A 13,902-nucleotide genomic window follows, 5' to 3' on the forward strand; every position below is an offset into this window, starting at 1 on the left:
ATTGCTGATTATTTTTTCAATTGCCGGTTGCCTATCATTTGCTGGTTCCTTATGGACAAGTTGGAAATGGTCCAGGAGTGCTTCTTCAATTTCTGCATGCGATTCGACTCTTTCCCCTGTCTGTTTTTGGATGAAGGGGATGGAGTTGTGTATCCTTCTCTACACTGTAGTTCTGTGAAAAAACTTTGTGTTGCGCTCCCCTTCTTTCAGCCACCTGACTCTTGATTTTTGTCTCTAGTAAATTTCCTCCTGTTTCCTTCTGGCTTCCATCTGACTGTTGATGAGTCTTTCTTGGTTCAGGGTGGTCTCCGAGTGTCCCTCTGTAATTACTTTTTGTTGGAGATTCACCAGTTCTTGTTGCAGATCTTGTTGCACCTTGAATATATTTCCAAAAGTCTCCCGGTTCCATATTTTTAGTTGATTTTTTAGGAACCTGAGCTTCTGTTGAAATTGATACATCCGTGCTCCTTCCGGTGGGAGGAAAGAGGCCCAGGTCGTTTTGACGAAGTCCTTGAATGCGGGATGAGATAGCCAGAAACTTTCGAATCGGAATGGTCTTTTTGTCTGATCTCCGGGTCTTCTCCATTGCAGTGCTATGGGCCAGTGATCCGACCCCGAATGGGCAAGAATTTCCGCTGAGAGGTCTCCGCCGAGGTGCACTGAGTTATCAGAAATAAGAAATCGGTCCAATTTGGAGGCAATACGGGAGTTACCAGCTCTGCGATTGCTCCAAGTGAAGGTTCCATTGCAGAATGGCATGTCGATGAGGGAAGTTGCTTGGATGAAGTCCTTGAAGCGTGCAGCGTCCGGCTCCAATCTATATCTTCCGCCAATCTTTTCCTCGCTATTGGTAATCATATTGAAATCCCCTGCCATTATCCATAGTGGGTGACTTCTGTTGTTGCTAAGGACTTCAATAGTATCAAGGAGCCTGATTTTGCTGCCTGTGTCTTGCGGAAAGTAGACGTTGGTTAGGTTGCCATGAATGTTGGTACCCAGGATGTGGAAGACTGCTTGAATGAAGTGATGAGAGGCATGAAAATCCTTGAGAGTAACCGCTTGGGAGTTCCATACAATAGCTAGCCCCCCTGAAGCTCCCATGGCGTCTACAGCTACAGATCGACAACCTGGCCAGGCCTTGGAAAGTATCTCTTCTAGGGTAGAACTGTTACATTTTGTTTCCTGGAGAAAGCACATCTGAGGCTTTTCCATTTTTATCATATTCTTCAACATTCGTAGTTTTCCAGGGCTGTTAAGCCCTCTTAGATTCCAGGATGCGAGCTTCATTGATCAACTACTGGTGGAGGGACTGTAGTACTTCATTAACTTTGCATATCTACCTGAGTCAACCAGGATTTTTCCTACTTCGATAGTTCGCTGAAGATCTGTCTTCCGTCCTCTCTTCTTGGAGTCTTTTGGCCATAGGTGGCTATCCCAGTGACTGCCTGGTTGTATCCCAAGTTGGTGTTGATGATAGGCCCTGGAGATAACCATTTCGAGCTTATCGAGTTGTAGCTCTGAGATGGATTCGTAAGCCCTTTTTCTGCATGCTGTTTCTAGCTCCAGAATGTCTAGACCGTTGAGATCGACGCTCTCCGTTCCTTCGTCCATTTGCTGCACTTGTTCGCTTTCATCCTTGTAGTATTCTGAGTCTTGGTAAGCGTCCTCCTTTCCATCAACTTCCATGTTCTTGTTAGGCTGCTCGGGGTCTGTGCTGAGGATGGATGAGGGAGCGGAAGGAGCAGAGGATTTGGAGGATGGATCGATGGGGGGTGGGTGGGATGAAGAAGATGGGCGCGAGGGGAAGGGATCCGAGGTAAGGGGCTGGTCTTCAGAGGTTTGGGCGAGTATATCAAAGCTGTTCTTGGATGCAACATTGGAGGGCTTGTTGGGCTGGGGTTTAGGACCATTTTGAGGCTTCTTATGCGAGCGTTTTCTGTGAGTAACCTTGGTGAAACCATCCTGAGTTTGATTCTCAGAAGGAGCAGGGGTATAGCCATTGACATTGAGAGGGCAATCCCTGAAGAGATGTCCTAAAGCATGGCATCTTCTGCATCTAAAGGGAACGTGCTCATAATCCAGCGGCTGGGTCCATTCTTCATCTCTATGGGAAAGAGTGATTGACTCTGGTAGAGCTTCATTCAAGCGGATAAAAACACAGATTCGTGCGTATGATATGTACTTACGCATTTTAGTTTCTTCGGCTGTTCTGATGTATTCTCCCACCCTATCTCCAATGCCCTTGAGTATTCTTTCGTCCCAGTATTCATCTGGAAGGGAATAGAGTCTGATCCAGACAGGGGCCCGAGTCAGATCTTCTTTGTCTGGGTTGAATCTGGGGATCCATTCCCTAAGATAGAGTCCTGCTGCATTGAAAAAGTAAGGCCCTCCTTCCAGGATTCTGTATTTATCCTCTAGACAAACAAAGATTGCGGTGAAGAAACCCTTTGGCCCCAGCTGAAGGGTAACGTCCCCTTTGGGTTTCCACTTCGCCGCTATCCATCCGTATAAGGCTCTTTCAGTCGGCCAAAAGCCAATGAACTTCCCAATGAGGGCATGTTCGGTCATATACTCTATTCTTTCATCTATTATATTTCCTGGCAACTCGATTCTCGGCCTTTCCTTGGCGACAGGTCGGCACGTAGAAGAGAAAACTCTTTGCCGTTGATCCAGATTATCATTTCCTTCTGGCTCGTGACTGTCCTTGTTTGTCTGGTGATCCTTCTCACTGTCCTCCTTGTACTGCTGTTTTCCTCTGTCCAGTATTTCCTGACTCACTGAACCAAAGATGACTGTCGATTCAGGTGGGCGTTGTGTGGGGGAGGGCTCTGACACTCCCCCTGGGGCTGATCCATTGTCTTCGCTAGGTTCCTGCATCTCTGTCACGCTGCAACGCTGTGCTTGCCGGCTTGATGCATCTGCTGTACAGAGCCGATGGCTCCGTTAGGGTTTCTTCACCTAACCCTAGTTCGCATCCACCGCGCAGAGCTCTCTCTCCCTCCAAATTTATTGAATTTTCGAACCTTCTTGATTTATTATAAACTATTAAATTTAATAATAAAATTAACCAAGCTAACTTTCCCTATCCCTATCCCTCGGTCCAAGTATAGTTTCCTACTCAAGCTTAGCCGTTTCATGGTCAAATATAGTTGTTGCTAGTCCAATATAGCCGTTGGATGATCTACTCTTTCTATTTAATTTATTGCCTTTATCTGATTCTTCAACTTGTCCTGATGATGAACCACACTTGTTGGTTCGAAACGCGTTGAAAAATATATCATGATGTGATTTCGCCAAAAAATATTCTCAACAAGTATTTCATGATGTCAATGATCAACTTATTGTTTTATTGTTTTCCATTTAATAATTGAATAAAATTAATATAATATTTAGTTATTAGATCAAATGAAACAAGAGTCACTTGGTGGCAATGTCATTGCTTTTCTTTTTTTCCACATTGTCACCTTCTTGCTCTTAAAAAGATAAAAATAATTAATATAATATGTTAGAAAAAAATACAAAATAAGAAATTTAATTAATTAAATAAAAAGATAGGGAAGATTGTGACATATGAGTGACTATTGTAATTAAAGATTGAAAATATAAAAATAATTATTATAATGAATTTGTAGTAACTTCAAAAAAAATAATAAAAATATATTTTTTTTAAATTATATAACAATTTCTTATTAGAGAGAGAGAGAGAGAGAGAGAGAGAGTATGTGTGTTTAAATTCATTTTAATTCAAATTTATGAAAATAATGATATTTTAAAATAAAAATTTTAATTTTTTTAAGAAATCACCTTAATAATTTTGAAAACTCTAATGAAAATAAATTTACTTTGAAATTTATATATATTTATGTTAATTTAAAATGTCTTTGTTAATATTAAAAAAAAAATCCACTTTAATTATTTTCAATTATTCATATACATTTCTAATAAGATACGATATACAACAAAAGAGAAATTCGATGAGTGATGAAAGGGCCCGGGCCCCACCCCCAATAAAATATGATTTTATGAAGCTTCCAAAAGGAGCTCATGGAACTCAAGCGAGAGGAAACATTTTTTCTGTAAAATATCTAAAGACAGAAAATATATCTAAAGCCTCTAGAAGGCATGAGCTGGCAGATGATGAGATTCCTTTCCCCTTAGGGTTTTTTTTTTCTTAGTTTATAATCTTCTTGCAAATTGTTAGGGGAGCGACCAAATTCAATGTAAAACCAAGTCAAGGAAGGGCCCAATACAAATTAAGATGGTGGTAAGGGCCAAGATGTTGCACCATGAAATTAATCTTTTTACTTTAAAACAAATGCCAAGTATAGTTTTGAATCTATGTGTGCTCTCTTTTATGTAATCCCTATTGAGTATTCATAATGTGTATGGTTATCATGCTTTTATTGAGAGCCACAAGAGTTTATTAAGGGTTCGAGGTTACGGTTTGGATTTGATTGCAAGTTCAAGTTTAAGTCTATATACGCTGATTGTGGTTAATACATATCAACTAGGAAAGTGTTGGGAGGAGAGAAGAACCTCGACAATCAGGCCTTTAGGTTCCATGGAGACCGGGAAGGATGGAGATGAAGGAGGAAGGATGACCCAAATTATTGGTTAGAGAAAAATTTTAGTAGCAACATTCAAATGCTCCAAGAACAAAGTCTGAACCTCACTAGAGGAGGGGGAATTGTCCTCGGATTTGTAAATGTTGAAGAAATGTTGAACTCACACACAACCTGAACCCAACTTCTTTGCATGAAAGATCAGCCCCAACCCATATTCTTACCCTCTTGTGATTTGCATTAGATTTAGTTAGTTGACCTTGACCTTAGGTGCGGCCCTGACATATGGTCGGGCCTTGACAGGGTCAACAAAACATTGAAAAAAAAGCACTAATGCCCAACTATGATTAAAACCTCGACCTTGACTTTAAGGTGGTCATGAGTTTGGGCATGGAGTTCTGATGTCTATTTTGGCCTTCTATTCAAGGATGGTTAAAGATGAAATGATGGGATTTAGGGATTAGATAGAGATGTGGTTTAAGAACTCCTACACTGCACAAAGGATTTATGAATTTGTTGCTGCAATTTATGGGGGAAGAATGAAGATCATGGGCCCATAACCCATATGCTTCCAAAATGAAGCCACTAGGGGATCAAAATAAGCATACCCTTGATTTTGTTTTTATCAAGTTGTATCAAAGCGTAGGGATGTGTTGCTTGAATCTTGAATGAATTTTTTTTCTTCCTTTTTTCTTAACATAAGCAATGTTTTAACAGAGGTAATGCATAATGCTCTGTAATGATGTGAAAAAGTTATAAATCCTATAGAATCATCTAGTTATGAAGATACACACATGCAAGCCCATTTACTCATAGGTACATATGTGGACATACAATATAAGTATGCATTAGAGTATGCTTTTTAATGTATCTTCAATTTTTTATCAATGTGAGTCTTCTCAAAAGTATGCATAATAGGTACTTGTTGGATGTGGAATTTAATTCTGCATCCAATGAGTGTCTACACTTGAATTTGAGTAAACCTATAAGGACATAAGCCAAAAATACAATTCAAAAAAGTAGTTTTCTTCTTTTCCCTTTAGAATTCATAACTCTTATTTTATTATTTTAACCCTTATTTTATTATTTTTCCTTAGGAGGACACTTTTCGGCTGAAATTTCCTCTAATGTGTAGGTATATGCAAGCACATATATACACGTGGATATCTTTGTTACTAATGTAATTTTAAGAGCATGATGTAGTCATGTTTGGAACCAAATCCAATATAGGGATATGCAATTGCTTAAGATAAGATGTCGTGCCACATAACATAGGGATAGAAATATGCCCCTGTAGTAAGATACATAATTGGCTATATGACATGTGATAATGATATGCCTCTCTAAGATAGATAGCTGGCTATATGAAATAGGATAGTGATATGCTACTATAGTAATATTTCTCATTGCATAATATAGATGACAACCCATGACATGGAAACCATCAAAATTGCTAGAAATAAGAGTGGAGGACCTTGTGACATAAGTTCCATTGTCTATGTTGGGTACACAATATTTTATGTAGTACATGCACACATAACATATATTTGCATTAGAGAAGAAAGGAAGCCAAATGCATACATGAAATATTTGGCTGGATTCCGTCACCTTGGGGGTTTTGGCAGTAGCAATGATGTCCCAGAGGAAAATTTGTGTATCATCTAAAGCACTCAATAGGTGGTCTTCCTTGATATTAATCCCAGACAAGCCATATCCTTTAGCCTCGTGCCCTTGAAGCTACAATTCTAGATTGCAACACCCTTCGTGGGGAGGCCTGGATTGGTGGTTATTGTAATCGAGGACATAAACATTTGTATTCACAGTATTTGTTGCAATGATTGTGGGCTTTTGAGGCATGTATCTCAAATGGTTCACTTCCTCCTAATGGTTTATCTGTTGAAGTAATTGAACCTATATCAAAAAATTAATTGCGAGTTAGAATTGACCAAATTGCTACAACTTCATAGAAATGGGGTTAAAATGTTGGAAAACATTTAGAGCTTTCCCATTGCACCTCTAAAGGATTCTGGTTTCATTTTATCCTAGGGTTGTTTTACATCACCATCACCATCTTCATCTGGGTAGGCTGGTTGGGATTTGTATACACCATCTCTTCTTCCTCCTCGTCGTCTGAAGCAGGTGGAGGAAATTGCCATCCCTTCGCTTGTTTTTCTGTTTTCTTCTTTCTTCGATTGTCTTTTTTGGCTGCTGGACATGTGCTTTGTAGGTGTCCTGTTTGTCTACATATTCGACATCTAAAAGCAGTATTTTCGAAATCTAGACCCTGTGTCCAGCTCCTCTGTCCATGCTTCAACTGAATCTGGTCTGGCAGACCTTTGCTGAGGTCTACTTCCACACATATCCGAGCATATGTGTAAATTCGTTCCTCCACTCGCTGAGTGTCCCATTTGATGTAGCTTCCAATGGTATTTCCAATTCCAGCTAGTACTTGATCAGTCCAGAGATGGATTGGGAGGTTGTGTAGTCGAACCCAAACTGGCATTTTGGTAACAACCATTGTATTTGCGTCAAATTCTGGGAACCAAGGTGTGATGAAAAGTCCTGTGGATCCCCAGAACCACGGTCCATCCTGTAACACTATGTCCCTGTCAGTTGCTGATAAGAAATTTACTATAAAAAATCCTTTGGAGCAGAGGTGTATTTCGCATTGCATGGTCCAGTTAGTGAAGATCCAACGGAATAAATCCACTGGTTTGGGCCAAAAGCTGTTAAATCTGCATATTATTGCATGCCTTTCATATGAAGAACAATACTCCTCTATTTCTGGTATGTCTATGTTATATTCTGGGGTATGATCCAGCTGTTCCACAATATATGGCCTGGCATCCATACCTGTTTGATTTGATGCTGTTCCTTCTTTGTTTTTCCCTTGTAGGATGTCTTTGAAGGATATGTTGCTTGGTTTTTTCCTTGCACCTGTACCACTCCCTTCAGCACTGTTATTATTCCTGCCATTGACGGGTGCTCCCCCTCTCAATCTCAGATTGAGTATGATTGTTGACTGGGGTTCAATCTGGTATTCCCAGAGATATTTTGTATCTTGAAGAGCTCTGCCCTCGTATATCAGATTTTGTGATCTGATGGGGAATCCTAATTGTTCCATGATCATTTCCTGCATTTGTTTAACAGTATCAGATTCTTTTACCCAGATAATTTTCGATTTTCCTTCAGGTAGATTTATAAATACTTGGAATCCTCTTGCCGGAGTTCCAACTCTTGTATTCGCTGGATCAAATGCAGAAATTTTGATCTGTGGCTTTTGCATGCCCCATATCAGTGGTTGGGCGTCCAGATCTGACATGAGATTGGTCCGATCTGCCATGCGGAGATCTAGTTCGGAGGTCCCAAGTCTAGATCTGTGCATGTTCTCCAGGATCGGGATAAAAAAGGGTCGATTTACCATAAAAAGGTCTGGATCTGTAAGCCCGGTGCTCGATCTGTTCTGGGTGCCACGGAGCGATGGATATGGCTCCCAATCAGAGCCCCATGGTATGTGGGTAACCAGATCTACACCATAAATAAACAGATCAGCATACTGATATTCAATGAATAGGGTTTTTCCTTCATACCTTAAACAAAGTCTGCGATTTTCCACCCTGAGGGCTCCATTATTGCTGTAGACCGCTCCCCCGCCAAGTTTTTTCTCGATGTCAACTATGTCCTGGTGGCAGCCTGACGAATGGTCGATCAAACCGCTTGTGCCAAGCCTAGGGTTGACGGCAATCTTCGTCTTCTGGGTGTAACCCGTTCTTGTCAGATCATGGCAGACAGGGGGTTCGATCAGATCTGGGCTCATTTGAACAGGGGGTTGCAGAGGCGGACGATCGGCGTAAGCTATGGCCCTTACATGCGCCAACAGACCCTGCTGTTTCTGGAAAAGGACAGGCTCGAAGCAGTACCTCCATACCCTCTGCAGATAGGCTGCCCTGACTGCGCCCCCGCAGGAAGGGCAAGCGCCCAGAACCGCCTCTGCTTTCAGAGGTTTCTCGCTGTAGCCGCTTACCCACACCGAAAACATTTTGTTCTTCGAGCGATCCCGCGTCCAAAACTCACTCCTTCGTCAAATTTTATGTCGTCATCTTAAACATAATAGTTACATTAATAACTATTTTTTTTTCGCAAGTTTTTATAAGGCAATAATTTTATTTTATTGCAAATGTTTTGTTGAACATGGAAGAATTTAAATTAACATCGGCAAGAATTTGAATTAACATCATTAGTACCTTACATAAACCAGGAAATACAAATGATAAGATAAATAGTGTTACATAAGTCTAAAATAAAGAAAATATATCCATAAGACGACACTATATGTGCATAGATGCAACGTGTAAACATTGAAACTACTTCTAACTATACAAAATATTAATTAATACTAATTCCGAGCGAAGATAATATTATTACATTAGAATGTTTTATAACATCAGTACCATACCAAAAAACCTTAACCAACCAATACACTCTCAAACAACAAGTGCATTATTATGAAATCGATAATAGTTTTTTGAAATTGGACGCACCGTGATGTTCTTACAAAACCCATGTTATTATTATTCAATGATAATTGCCAAATGTGAAATTATTTTTTTTAGTGGGTCACATGTATGTAATAAGAGATCCAAATTTAATAGATACTTAAATTTCTGCGAAAAGAAAATCTCGTTTTGAAAGGTAAAGAAACTATAATCAAAAGAAAATCTCATTTTCAAAAGTAAAGAAACTAAAATCATATTGATATAAAAGAAAAGAGAAGCAAAAACAAATTAAGGTTCTTAAGATTTTAGTTACCTTTTAAAACTATGTCTTTAAGATCTATGTTACATTTTAAACCATTTTTTTAAAATTCATTTTAAATACTTGCATTAAAATTTGTAAGATTTTAGTTACATATAAAACTATGTCTTAAGATTTATGTTACATTTTAAACCATCTTTTTTAAATGCATTTTAAATACTTAATAAAATTTTAAAATTAATTAAAAGAAAATTTAACATAAAAAGCTGAAGTTATTGAGATGAAATTTCTGGTTTATTTGCATACCTCTTTTCTTTACTTCTTCAACATTTGGCAAAACAATGAAATAGAATTGTAGTTTTGTTGTAACTCAATATTACAAAATGAAATGGATATGGATGGCTTTTCACTCTACTCAACTATTTTCCACTGACGAAAATGATATTACATTTGATTGTGGACATGTATTTAGAAAAATAAAAGAAAAGATAATCAAATTTTATCTTTTTAACGAACGAAAATGATATTACATTTGATTGTGGAGACATTTAAAAAAAATAAAGGAAAAGATAATCAAATTTTGTCTTTTTGAGTTGAATTTTTATTTAGAATAATTTGAATTTTTTTCATAAATTAATTGTTTTGTTGCATAATTATGGAGTGCAATATTTTACTTTTTTGTTCTTACATTTTCTTTATGTCATAAGGTTTTTGGACATATCTTAACCTAGTGGTTCAAATTTGAGCCTTTCAATGACAAACTCATTTTCCTAGCATGTCAAAGCGCAATAAAGGAGCAAAAGAAACTTTATATGCTCAACTCAATTCATACACAGTAAAATAGACATCATAGACTTCTAACTATTGTAACAACTAATTTTTAATTTGAGCACATCAATCTCACCCACATATAGGTTGATGTTTATTTTTTAATACACATAAAGGTACTTAATTTTTTTATGCCTTCTCCTCATTCTATAATTGATCTTTTTATTTTGGGCTTCTTTTCATGTTCAAGATTTTCATTTGTATAACTCAATTCTAGACATTTAAGTAGACATCTAAGTTTTTAGATTTAATAGTCTAGGCAAGTTTTTAGATTTAATAGTCTAGACTCATTCTCCATATACTTTATTATTTTTATTCATTAGTTCTAAGAACTCTTCATCTTCATCCAACTTATTTAGTGTTGTAATCATCCAACTCAAAATGATCCCTTCTAGCCATAGAGAAATTGGTTTGATACTAATATGATTCATAATTTGTATAGATATCATAGTCTAAACAACTAAACAACTTGTCACAATAAATCTTTAAGTAAAATTTATTCTTTCTTAATCAAAATTAGTAGTTGTGTTTTTAGTATGTAAAGGTGAAAAAATAATAAAATGAATTTAAAATACATAATTAACCAAAATACATTGATACATAGGTTTACCTTGGATATAAAACTCACTTTGGAAGATCTCCAATGTTTGAATAGTTATGAATGTACCTTTTTTTTATTGTTTTAGTCCTATTGCTAAACAAATTCTTCTAATATTTCATCAAAATAAGAATGGTTATCATAGTTTGAGCTAGCTTCAATTCCCTTTGGGATTTTTGTTTCTTCACTAAAAATATCTCGAAGAAATCATTCAAAACATATCGAAACTTCTTGAAGAAAACTCTAGGTTTGAATATGCTATCCTCACTCACTGAATCAACAACCAAGAAACTACAGCCAGGGGGAAATGCCCCATTTTATTTATAATGAAGAGGAATTTATAAATTGAGCTATTTCTTTCTAAATTCATTTTGAGACTCTTCAAATGAAAAACTATTTTTCTCTTTACATTGCCAAATATTTCATTTATCCAAAATGGTGTTTGTTTGTCTTTCTCTTTAAAGTGCAATTAATGTCATCTCTATTAGTGAGATCATTTTCATCTCCACAAGTATGATTATTGTTTGTGTCTATGAGTGTGACGACCTTCATCTTTGCAAGCACAATGAATTCAGAATCACACTTAACCTTTGTCTTCATGAATTCAATTTCCTTTGTCTCTAGAAATATGATTCAACTCCATTTATCTGCATTGTTTTGAGTTCATTCCCTCTAATGGTTTTGATTTCTCATTCCCTTTAAAGATTGCAATCAAGTTGTTAAACACTTAAATTTTCCTTTCAAAATAGGAGGTAATCACCCATTCAATAAATCGTACCTAATTTCCTTGCCATTCCTTTTTCGCAATCCCTTTTGAATAAAAAACCCAAATGTGGACCTAAAATATAATCCATGCAAGCATAATTATAGAGTGAAAGTTCAAGTCCATTGCTAGGAAGATGGAAACATAGAATACCACTACAACAAAAGTATTGGAAACAACTCATAGAGCTACCAATGAAAAACCACCAACATGAAAAGCAACCAATGAACAAGAACCCCAAATCCCTCTATCCACCCCAAATTCTTCTACCCACAGATGTAATTGAAAATGCAACCAAAAGGAATAATAATACAACCACCCACATCTATGAACCAAACAATAGATATAGCCAAAAGCTATAATGGATTCCCATGCCACCCATGTAATTTTCATGAGCACAATTGTACACATGGCTCTTTAGAGAGGACATAGCACAAGAAAATCCCACACAAAACAGACACTTTCCATTCCAATGACTCCCCCCGGATGTACTCTAAAAGATGCATATAGACTTGTCCATATAAAAATAAGAAATCTAAATTCTAACACCAAATCTCTGTCTAGGAAAAATAAATACTTTTATCTTACTAACTAGCACCATAAACACATGTTAAACACACGTTAAAACACAAATTATCTAAAAAACATATAACAATCAAGTCCCATGCCTTTTAGTTATTTTTCCTGTGCCCTCTCTCTATCATGAATTAATCTCTTCCTTCATATAAATTAAATAGTTGATAAATGTATATAGATATAATCTATGTTAAAATTAAAAATATCATAAAAATTATTATTATGATTATTATATTATAAAAGCAAATATATATTTCAAAAAATATAATGTAAGATTCTTAATCATAAAGATTCACTTACTAATTACCATAAAGATTTTTAATGTGTAAATAAACTTTATTATAATATTATGAGTTAACACCATAACTTATTAAAACAACATATCCATAAAACTTTGAAACTTTAACTCATTTAGTATAGTATTTTTTTTCCCTATCTGGTCATTTCAGATAAGGAGACATACAGGAAGGAAGATTTGGAGCATGAAAATGTTGAGAGGTGAGGTAGGAGTATACCTTTTGTCACCTTTTGGAGTTTGGTGTGATTGCCACCTTGTTAGCAATTATTGTGGCAACCATTGCATTGAAATTGATCGTAGGGATGTGTTGGAATGTGCAAGCATATATGAAAGCTAAGCATGAATTACTTTATTATTCACAAATATGTTACATATAAATACATTGTAAATATTGGATTGGTTTTCAAAGGTCTCTTAGGCTCCATATGAAGGTTCACCTTCCACACCATAACCGTTAGCAGATTAGGTGTCCAACATCCCCCTCTTAAACTAAAGGGGTATATATGAGTCCAAGAAAAGAGATGAAATATAAAAATGCCAAAAAATGCATGGGAATAATTATTTCAATGTGCTCTTTGAAATGGTGGTTGTAAAGGAAGATAACAAACCCAAAAGGTGGAAGAAATTGAGGTCTCAATTGGTGGTGGTTTAAGGTTAACCACTAACACTTGAACACTTAATTCCAAACCTGGTTAGAAGTTGAAGTATTTTGCTGGAGGAAACGCTCCCTATTGCTTTGAAAAGGGAGACCATTGGGGTTTCAACCTGGAACACTTGATGTAGTTCCTGGAACAATTCCAAATCTAGCTAGAATCTTAAGTCTTCTACTAGAGAAAGTTCTCCCTACTTCTTGGAAAAGGGAGACCATTGAGGTCTCAACCTATGGTGGTTTAAGGTTGACCACAAACTATGGAATGCTTAGTGTAGTTCATAGAATAGTTCGAAGTCTAGCTAGAATATGAAGTCTTTTTCTAGAGGAAGTGCTCCCTAATATTGGTTTGAAGATGACTGCAAACTGAATGACCATCATAACTTTGAATTTGGTTGCAACTTTGATTTTGGTTCAAGTTCGAGGTTGTGGTTTTCATTGTTGATTAGGCTTTGGCTTAGGCTCTTCAAAATTGGTAATTGATAATCAATTCCTCCTTATCATATACATCTTAGGCTCTTCAAAATTGGTAGTTGGTCATCAATTCCTCCTTATCATATACAAGGTGAAAATATGATGTCATTGTTGCTCAGGCATAGAGATTCAAAACTAGAAGCCTCACTGTCAATCCCCTCTTATCCCATACAAAGTGAGAGGATGAATATGTTTATAAATTTTTCACATGGATGCAGATAAACAAAACCATGATCCTCCATGCATAGAAATCAAAATAGGTTGTGGTTTCTAATCAAAATGCACCCATTTACAATGCAATGTCACTGGTAAATTTCCAAAAAAAACACCATTTGCAGGTTACCATTGTTTTTAAGTTGAATTCCCAAGAAGTACCATGCTTCTAAAACTAGAGGAAGA

General features: G+C 36.7%; 1 protein-coding gene across 1 annotated transcript; it reads right to left on the reverse strand.

Moving 5' to 3' along the window:
• Window positions 1–234: 234 nt before the first annotated feature.
• Window positions 235–1,101, reverse strand: LOC149247098 (uncharacterized). The gene has a single exon (XM_089443415.1). It carries the CDS (start codon window positions 1,099–1,101, stop codon window positions 235–237), a length of 867 nt encoding a protein of 288 aa, XP_089299541.1.
• Between the last annotated feature and the right edge of the window lie 12,801 nt (window positions 1,102–13,902).

This window comes from Pinus tabuliformis, chromosome 7 (genome assembly GCF_031772625.1).
Source record: "Pinus tabuliformis cultivar Carrire ecotype Pingquan chromosome 7, CPIR1, whole genome shotgun sequence".
In the NCBI taxonomy this organism is placed as follows: domain Eukaryota; kingdom Viridiplantae; phylum Streptophyta; class Pinopsida; order Pinales; family Pinaceae; genus Pinus; species Pinus tabuliformis.

Bases quoted from the DNA above. Each gene is read 5' to 3' on its own strand.
- LOC149247098 (XM_089443415.1), bottom strand. From the start codon at position 1,101: ATGGGAGCTTCAGGGGGGCTAGCTATTGTATGGAACTCCCAAGCGGTT.